This window comes from Corylus avellana, chromosome ca2, assembly GCF_901000735.1.
Source record: "Corylus avellana chromosome ca2, CavTom2PMs-1.0".
Classification (NCBI taxonomy): Eukaryota; Viridiplantae; Streptophyta; class Magnoliopsida; order Fagales; family Betulaceae; genus Corylus; species Corylus avellana.
The window spans coordinates 22,425,549-22,435,548 of NC_081542.1; the positions used below are offsets into that span (position 1 = coordinate 22,425,549).

General features: G+C 34.5%; 1 protein-coding gene across 1 annotated transcript; it reads left to right on the forward strand.

The window, feature by feature from the left end:
* Positions 1-247: 247 nt before the first annotated feature.
* Positions 248-4,219, forward strand: LOC132169330 (aquaporin NIP1-1-like). The gene is made up of 5 exons (XM_059580382.1): positions 248-265; positions 413-637; positions 1,665-1,862; positions 3,520-3,581; positions 3,982-4,219. The coding sequence occupies exons 2-5, from the start codon at positions 443-445 to the stop codon at positions 4,217-4,219; spliced, it is 693 nt and encodes a 230-aa protein (XP_059436365.1). The 5' UTR covers positions 248-265; positions 413-442.
* The last annotated feature ends 5,781 nt before the right edge of the window (positions 4,220-10,000 follow it).

Genomic DNA, 10,000 nt, shown 5'->3' on the forward strand with positions numbered 1-10,000 from the left:
TAAATGTACTGAAAAAGGCTATTTTCTCTCTCTCTCTCTCTCTGTCTCTCTCCCTCCATTCTTTCTGGACCTCTGCTCCTTCCTCTCTCTTACCTTCTCTGTTTTTGTGTCGATAGCCATGGCAGAGAATGCAGGAATTCCTGGAAGCCACGCTGTGTGTTTTAAAGAACGTGAGGCCAATGAGACTACTCCTTCCTCCTCTGCCCCCACCCCCAAAACCAACCATGGATGCTGCTTCGGTGTCTCTGTTCCTTTTTCTCAAAAGGTGCATCTACTTCTTTCTATGCTCATCATCACAACTCATTTCTTCATTTGATCCTACATTTTAACTTGAAAATTGATAAGCAAATCTTATTATCTAACCCAATTTAACATGAAAAAAGGGAAACTTTTTGTTGTTGATCGATGACAGTTGATCGCAGAGGTGTTGGGCACATTCTTCATGGTATTTGCCGGTTGTGGGTCGGTGGTGGTGAATTTGAACTATGAAAAGGTGGTGACTTTTCCGGGAATAGCAATAACTTGGGGACTTGTTGTGATGGTTCTGGTTTACTCTCTTGGCCACGTCTCCGGCGCCCATTTTAATCCTGCGGTCACCATTGCCTTTGCCACTTGCAAGAGATTTCCATGGAGGCAGGTAAACTACACCAGAGAAACTTCTCATATATGCTTGTGTGCACTGCAAGAAACTGCATTAACTATACCCTTAGAAATTTAGAATGTGTTTGGCCAAATTGCAAACATTTATTGTTTGTGGGTGATTTTTTTTTTTTAAAATTGCGATTTAAAAATGTAGAAAAATATGTGTTTTCAAATCATAAACAATGAAAGTATTTTTGAAAACGCACAATTTTAAAAACTAATATACCTAATTGCCAATTTTTAAATCGCATGTCTTAAACCAAGTATTTTGAAATTGAGCGTTTTGAAATCGTAATATCAAAAGAAGAGTCCTGCTATTTGGTTGCCAAGAGTCAGACAAGTGTCTGCCAAAGTCTGACATGGCTTTATTAAAAAAAAAAAAAAAAAAAAAAAATTGTAAAAATCTCTCTCTCTTCCCCTATTTCGTATTTTTTTTTGTTAATTAAATTTTTATGAATTAATATTTAGTTTCTAATGCTTCAAAACTTGTTTTTGAATTCAAAACTAAAACCTATGGGTGAAAAGTTAACCCTTTAGGGATGGTATCACTCAAAAAGGGTTCAATCATCCTAAATTTAGTTCTAATGTCTCAAATTTTGTGTTAATATCTCAAATTTGAATTCCTCTTTAATGTTTATCTTCTTTAATTAAAAAAAAAAAAATTGTAAATGTCTATGCTTGGCTGTCTCATGGCAGCCGTAAATCTCTACTCTCAAAAGAACCCTTAATGTGATTTCAACTTGTTTTAAAAGGCATATTAGTAATTGTCATTAACACCCAAAATGGGTATGTAAATTCCAGTCTTTGCAACTTATTTACAGAGAGAATTACATCAATTTTGGTGAATTTTCAAGCTAATGACAAAAATCCATGATGCATTTGCCTTTTCCCACCAACCAATGCACTTTGTATTCCAACTTAAAAAAAAAAACAAGAAAAAAAAAAATCCATGTGAATCAAACTTCAATTTTATTTATTTATTTATTTATTTTGTCTTTTGTCAAATTATATATATCTTGTAGGTGCCAGCCTATATAATGGCTCAAGTCCTCGGATCAACACTGGCGAGCGGAGCCTTACGGTTGATATTCACCGGCCACGAGAACCGGTTTCCCGGAACAATGCCGGCGGGGTCTAACTTCCAGTCTTTTGCGCTTGAGTTTGTTATCACATTCTACCTCATGTTTGTCATATCCGGCGTTGCCACCGACAATAGAGCTGTTAGTTCTTCATCCTTTTATTGTTTTAATTTGGGTAAATTACTTTTTATCCCATAAAGATAACATGATAGGAGATAGTAAATTGAATCATACAAGTAAGGTCTAATATGCAAACTATTTAATTAAAATAAGTGGTGAACGGTGTTTGGATTTGTGATTTCAAAAAATGTGATTTAAAAACTCAGTTAAGTGTTAGGCAAAATCGTAGTTTGACCTTTAAAATCATAATTTAGTCTTTAAAATTGTGCGTTTTTTTTTTCTTTAAAAAAAAAAACCCTCATTTGCTGCAATTTGAAAACACAAATATCGCAATTTTTTAAAAACCCAATCCCAAACAATCCACTTTTGTTTATATAATCACAATGCCAAACACACTCAAAGTATCAGGGCTTGAACTCAAGATCTTTTGGCTTGGGTCAAGAACTTACGGGGATCAAAGAGATAGCAGTAAAATTTACTTCTTTAAGAAGTTGCCTGAGAAAAAAATTACACATAATCACCAAAAGTACACCAAGCCTTCTTGAAAAAATAAGAGTTAAAGTCATCTGGATAAGGAGCTTTGTTGTCCTCCATGGAGAAAAACACATAGTAATGCTAGAAATTCCTCCTGTGTTACTCCAAAAAATGCGACAACTTTTAAAATTATCGTTTGATCAAATTTAATAATGATCAATCACAAATTCAATAGTTATTTTAAAACTCACGTCATTTTTAGAAAGGCACAAGAGAAACTTCTAGCGTTACTTGAAAAACACGTCTCTTACTTCTTCATGCTCCGATACCATGTTATGTTAGGAGATAAAGCGGTTATACAGTTTTTACCAAGAGTACATTAATATACATAACTGAATACCACTTTAGCTCAAAAGCCTAAGCTAATGGGCTTGGGTCCACTTGGGTATATTAAGTATTTTTGAGGAATTTTCTTCAACCTAGTCTATAAAAGTGACACGTGTCCATTTTTTTATTAACATGTGAAATGCATATGAGTTTTTAATAAAATTTATTTCAACTTTGTCCCTACTATTAAAAAAACATGTGCATCGCACATGTTCAATGGACACATGTCACTTTCATAGACTAAGTTGAAGGAAATTCCTCCAACCCAGTTTGGAGAAAAACTTTTTCCTAAATCACTAGTCATATATCTCAAATTAGTAAAATAAATCATTTAATTAATATTCTAACAAAATTTTAAACTAAAGTAATTGCACATCAATTTATAATTAGCCAATGTGGTTGGCTGATTAGTTCTCCTATCTCATTGACCTATTGGTCCAGAATCTTATGATATCAAGCAATCTGACTAATATATAAATCCAAGCGTGTTGAGTTATGAGAATAAAATAATTTATAAGCTTATCTATTGTTAAATCATCACTTGTTTAGAAAATTTAAGTTGGAAGAAGTAAATTTAATTATTTAATTAATATTTTAACACTCTCCCTCACTAGTAGTATATTTTAATTAAACGAGGGTGAATGATGGAATAACTCAGAATTTTTGATTCTAATACCATGTTAAATTATCACTTACTTAAAAGCTTAAACTGATAGAAAAAAATAAATTTAATTATTTAATCAATACTTTAACATTCGTGTTGACAATTATGTATGAATTCTTCTACATCGTTGAAATATATATTTTCTCTGTGCAGATTGGAGATCTTGCTGGTCTTGCTGTTGGGTCTACGGTCACACTTAACGTATTGTGTGTGGGGTAATAGCTTAATCTAATATGATTAATTAGAATATATATGCACATCATCACTACTTATATTCACACCATTTTTTTTTTTTTTATATATATTATATATACTTGTGTTGAATAATTCTATTTAGTAGATGATGTGGCAGTGAAAATTTGTCCTTACCCTTTTTTTTTTACAAGTGCTAATGCAACAGCTGATTTTCACAGTCACATTATCAAGTTATATGACAATTGTATAACAGTCTGCTAAATAGCATTACTAATTCATATTTGGTACATACTGCAACTTCTACTACAACCTCTTACCACCTCACGTAACAGTTTACATTTTATAAAAAAGAGTACTACAAAGAGTGTCACGTGCACTGCGAAATCAGTATTGTGATGATATAGGGATACTATTTGACAGGGTAATTTCAGGAGCATCAATGAATCCAGCAAGATCCTTGGGGCCTGCAATTGTACATGGCAAATTCAAAAGCTTATGGATATACATTGTGGCACCAATTCTTGGGACTATATGTGGTGCATGGGTCTACAATATTATCAGGTTCACTGACCAGCCGTTTCATGAGCTCACCAAGAGTGGCTCTTTCGTAAGATTGACAAGAAGTAGTGGCACCTCCAGAAGTAGCAACTCTAGCTAAGAAATGGCATCTCCTGTCGAAGTACCAACTCTGTCTAACTATATACATAAAAGAAATGTTATTGAGCATTCTTTTTGTTTTCTTTTGGTATACTCAACTAACGTACGAGGTATGTTCAATGCATCATTGGTTTTTTTTTTTTTTTTTTTTTTTTTTTTTAAAAAAAAAATTAAGATTTATTGAAGGTGGATTGAGTATATCATTTCAACGGAATATAATGAAAGAATAATTAAAATAATAATAATAATAAAATAGCATTTTTCTGTCTCTCTAAATGTTTGTTCTCATGTGTTCCCCACAATTCCAATTAGCAAATGCTTCACTAAGTGGTTGATCATCAAAGTTAAAATTGAAGGAAAAAAAAATAATTTACATAAAAGAATAATTAAATTTGTAGATATTCCTTTGTGCACGCAGAGTTGAACATGTATAACGCTTGTTAATGCTATGTACTACTAGTTATAATTGTCTTTAATTGGTACATTACAAAGACAATTATCCAAAGCCGTATAAATGTTTTTGTGGGGTCATTTAAGAAAATTATTTGACAATTTTTTTTGGTAAAGTGTTTTGTAAATATTTTAAGTAAACATGCTTATTTTGAAAAGAATACAAGGTAGGTACACAAAACAATCGATTATTATAACAAATGACTTTTTTAAAAAAATTAAAAAAAAAAAACAAAAAAAAAAACAAAGCCATCCTCATCGAATGAGATATTAGGAAATTAATTATATTTTCTAGAACTGGTGAGATAAAAAAAATAAAAATGCCAAAAAATTAATAAAATCTACAGAGATTTATGAACCGGGTTGACCGCAAACCAGATTGGATACAAAATCAAGTTCCACATAACCTATCATGTGAGGGAGTTGTTTTATAAGTGACCAAGTGTGCACCCTTATCTTGTTCTGGTGGCCACACATCTACCTGTGACCATAATAAAGATAGCTTGTCTTGTTGGAATTAGGGGTAGACGTACGGGTAGATATTAACCGTCAGTATCCGCTATCTATAATAATTACTTATCCACTATTCGCTATTTGCACATTCTGATGCGGATGCGGTTAGCAAAAGCCACTATCTGCATATGCAGATGTAGATAGCAGTTTTAGGATGTGCAAATGCAAGTAATGATAGCATTTGCATACCCCTTATATATAATATATTTAACATACACCAAAACGACGTCGTTTTGGATTAGGTATATGTAGTGTTTACATTGTTTTAGGTTTTTTTTCTTCGCAATTCACCATTCATTTGAGCAAAAAGGAAAAAAGTAATGTGAAATCAATATATTTTTAAAATATTAGGGTTTTTAAAAAAATAAAACAAGTCTAAAACACTAAAAATCGATCCAAATTATTTTCAAAATCGTTTAAAATAGATCATAATAGAGACTTAAAGAAGCCCAAGAGACTAAAATAGACCCATTACCTAAAATGTAGATAGCGAATAATAATTAACTATATTTAATAACTGTAATAACATGATGAGATGCAGATGCGAATATCTGAAAATGATATCTGCATTTTGCGGATGCACCTGAGAATATTGCAAATAATTGTACCTACATTCGCATGTACACCCATAACTAGAATGGTTGTATAACTACACCTCTCTTTCAATTGCGATGGACGAGTAACCACATTTTCTTTTTTAAATCTTTTTATAAGTAATCAATTAATTTATAGACAAGTAAAAATAAGCTTTTTTTTAAAATTTTTTTTTTTAATATTATTATGAGGTCACTACAAAAAATGAATTTTTTTTTTGACAGGCTATTCTTGACGTGGTAGGTGGTTTGACATGTCACTAAACTTTATTGACGTGTGTCGGACATTAAAATTATGGGTATCAAAACGGTGATTTTTTGACAAGTCACTGTTTAACACATCAATAATTTTTGACGTGTCAAAAAGTGGCACGTCAAAAAAATTTATTGACGTGTTATTTTCTGACACGTCAATAAATATTTTGACGTGCCAGGAGTGGCACGTCAAAAATTTTATTGACGTGGCAGTACTGACATGTAAAAATTTTTTTTGACATGCCACTCCTGCCACGTCAAAATTTTTGCTGACGTGCCACTATTGACACGTCAGTAATGGTTGACGTGTCAAGAATGGCACGTCAGAAATTTACTGACGTGTCAAACATTATGACACGTCAGTAAATTGTGACGTGTAATAACATGACACGTCAAAAATAATGGTCATTTTTAAATTTGTTTTTTTGCTTCCCCTATATATTTTTTGAATTTTTTCGGGGCTCTACTTAAATTTTGGATTTAACCTGATATACAATTTACATATGTACTACAGTAAAACTATCCATCAATCCATGCAAATAACATAATACATATTCATCAACGTCGATCACAAACATACAAGTTCAATGTACATCTAACAAACTATCAACCAAAACCAGCTTCAAGACACAATAAAACTATCTCTGTTATCACAAATAAAGACATATACACCAAGTGCGATTGGCCAACCACAAATAAAGACATATACACCAATAAAACTATCTCTGTTATGATATATATCTAACTACATCAAGAAAACTATCTGATGTAGGACGATATTTATCTTTATTTTCAGTAAAAACGAAAATAAAGAAAATATCAAAAATAATATTGGAGCAGCGCCGCTTGATCAGAATTTTAGCTATTTTCAAACAATGGAAGTACAAAAGGAAAGATTTCCACGATTCCCGCTGATTGTCAATTTTATATTAGGATTTTATTTTATTTTATTAGGACTTTATTTCCTTTCCTTATTAGGATTAGGTTTACTACTACTATAGGATTATGTTTACTTTCCTACTAGGATTAGATTTACTTTCTCTACTAGGATTAGATTTACTTTCTCTACTAGAAGTAGGTTTACTTTCTCTACAAGTATTTCTCTTCTATAAATAGGCTTGCCTATTATGTAAAACTCAATCAATTGAATTATAATCAAATCAGAGAATTCTCTCTCAAATACTCTGCGGAGTTTTATTTTTTTCTTAGCCTGCGGGCTTGTTTTATCTTTTGGGTAGAAGACGAAGACACTTCTCCTTGCAGAATCAAAGACGCTGCTCTTTGATTAGTTACCTTAGTCTTCCGCTACGTCAGTTGGTATCAGAGCAGGCTTTATCCTGATCATGACCAATCAGCGCAACGGTGACGATTCCCTTAACGACGCTGCTCGTGACAGGGAGGCTCCTTGGAGAGCCGAATTCCAAGAGTTCCAGCAGATCCAGCAAACGATGCAACAGGAGATACGACAGGAGATGCGCCAGATGCGAGAGATGATAGAGCGCATGCACATAGGTCCTAATCGTAATCACAGGGACAATGATGCCCATGATGACGATGGGATCCGAGTGAGGCCAATTCCTCACCAACGACCTGCACCCATAAACCAACCACCGGCTTATGACAATCTTAATTATGATGAAGAAGTTGTGGAAGATGTTAAGTTGGTTGAAGAAGTGGAGTTGCCATCAAAGAAAACATATGTGCAGCCACCATCATTGATTCCAACGACTACATCAATGGAGGAACAGCTACCGCCTCCTCCACCACAAGTGCAACTTCCTCTACCACAGTTACAACCTCCTCCACCACAAGTGCAACCTTCTCCACCATAGATGCAACCTTCTCCACCACAAGTGCAACTTCCTCTACCACAGATGCAACCTACACCACAGGTGCAACTCATCACGATCATCACAAAAATTGACGATTCTTTTGAAGAAAACAATGAAGTTGAAGATGATACCCAAGAAGAAATCGTTGGAGGAATTTTGGTGGAAGTAGACGAAAAGGAAAAATCATGTCTTGATTCTATCTATATAGATTTCTCCAAGTATTTTTCTTCAGAGGAGCCACATGTGCCATGTCCCAAAGAAAACTCGAGGACGAGTTTTTTTCAAGTGGAGGTGTCTGATGTAGGACGATATTTATCTTTATTTTCAGTAAAAACGAAAATAAAGAAAATATCAAAAATAATATTGGAGCAGCGCCGCTTGATCAGAATTTTAGCTATTCTCAAACAATGGAAGTACAAAAGGAAAGATTGCCACGATTCCCGCTGATTGTCAATTTTATATTAGGATTTTATTTTATTTTATTAGGACTTTATTTCCTTTCCTTATTAGGATTAGGTTTACTACTACTATAGGATTATGTTTACTTTCCTACTAGGATTAGATTTACTTTCTCTACTAGAAGTAGGTTTACTTTCTCTACAAGTATTTCTCTTCTATAAATAGGCTTGCTTATTATGTAAAACTCAATCAATTGAATGATAATCAAATCAGAGAATTCTCTCTCAAATACTCTGCGGAGTTTTATTTTTTCTTAGCCTGCGGGCTTGTTTTATCTTTTGGGTAGAAGACGAAGACGCTTCTCCTTGCAGAATCAAAGACGCTGCTCTTTGATTAGTTACCTTAGTCTTCCGCTACGTCACTATCATAAATATAATTACATCAACAAAATAACTTATGTACACCAAGTGCTAATGGCCAACCATTTGTTCAATCCAAGTCATCATCGATATCAAATTACCAATAGCATCCTGTCCTTGATAGCCACTAGCTGCAAATAATAAAACAAACAATCATCAAACAATATTCTAGAATATTATCAAATCTTAATCATTGAGCAACGTCACTATGAAACAAAGGTCATCATACTCAACAAATTCAGATTTATATCTACACCCCCAACATATTTTCGTGATCAAATCAAATGGACATCACATTCTACAAGGACCATAGTGGTCCATCTCACAATACCAAATACTTCAAATGCAAAGCTCTAACTCACATCCACCACTAAACCAACCATGATATAAACCAAATTCAAAAGGATTTGCAACATCATTAATGAGAATAATTACAACATATCCAAACTCTAAATTTAGAAGTGCACATATATATAGGGACAGTTCTAAAACCACGTTGATCATTAAAAAATGTCATTACCTGATTTACTATCGACCGACGATCTAACAATCGCACAGGGTGGGGAAGCTCTGTCTGGCACTCCCTTGTATTGAGTCACCTTGGGCGCAGAACTCGACTGCATCATTTCCTCGAGATGGCGAAAACGGGCCTCAAACATTGCTGTCATCTGGGCTTCCTTTTCCGTAAGATGCGCAGCCATTTAAGCCTCATTTTCAGCCAACTGCGCATCTTTCGCAGCCATCTATGCAGCCACCTGCTTTGCCACTTGTAGAGCTACTCGCGCAGCTGTCTGCTCCCGCTCTGCGGCCAATAGCTCATCCATCTGTGCCTTATGCTGTACCCTTCTCGCCTTAAGTGGTTTGTTAAGAAGTTCTTGTGAGACCGCGAAGTGCCCGGTGTTCTGTGACTGTGCCTGTGCTTGTGACGGTGTATAATATGAGTGTATGGTGCCCCGCACAGGTAGAACATTTGGTCTAACCTGCCGAACCCTACCAGTGTACTCAGGCTTATTTCCAATTGCTTGGGCGTACGCATCGTTCGGTGCCCACTATACCATCCCCTTTGTCACACTCGACGATGCTACAGGGTCGGTGGGTATAAGCTCCTCCATCCTCTCCTGTATGTTACATTAATTATTGGTGCGTCATACAACTGTTAATCGCAAATAAATTATCACATATATAAGCAAAACAACATATGAAAGGTGAGTAGCATACACATCTCTTCTTGACTATGTCATTTGGATGTCAATCATCCTTCTTCTTGTGTGTGCGGATGTAAGACTGTGCTCGTGTAGGAGGAGTGCTCACACTTACGTTC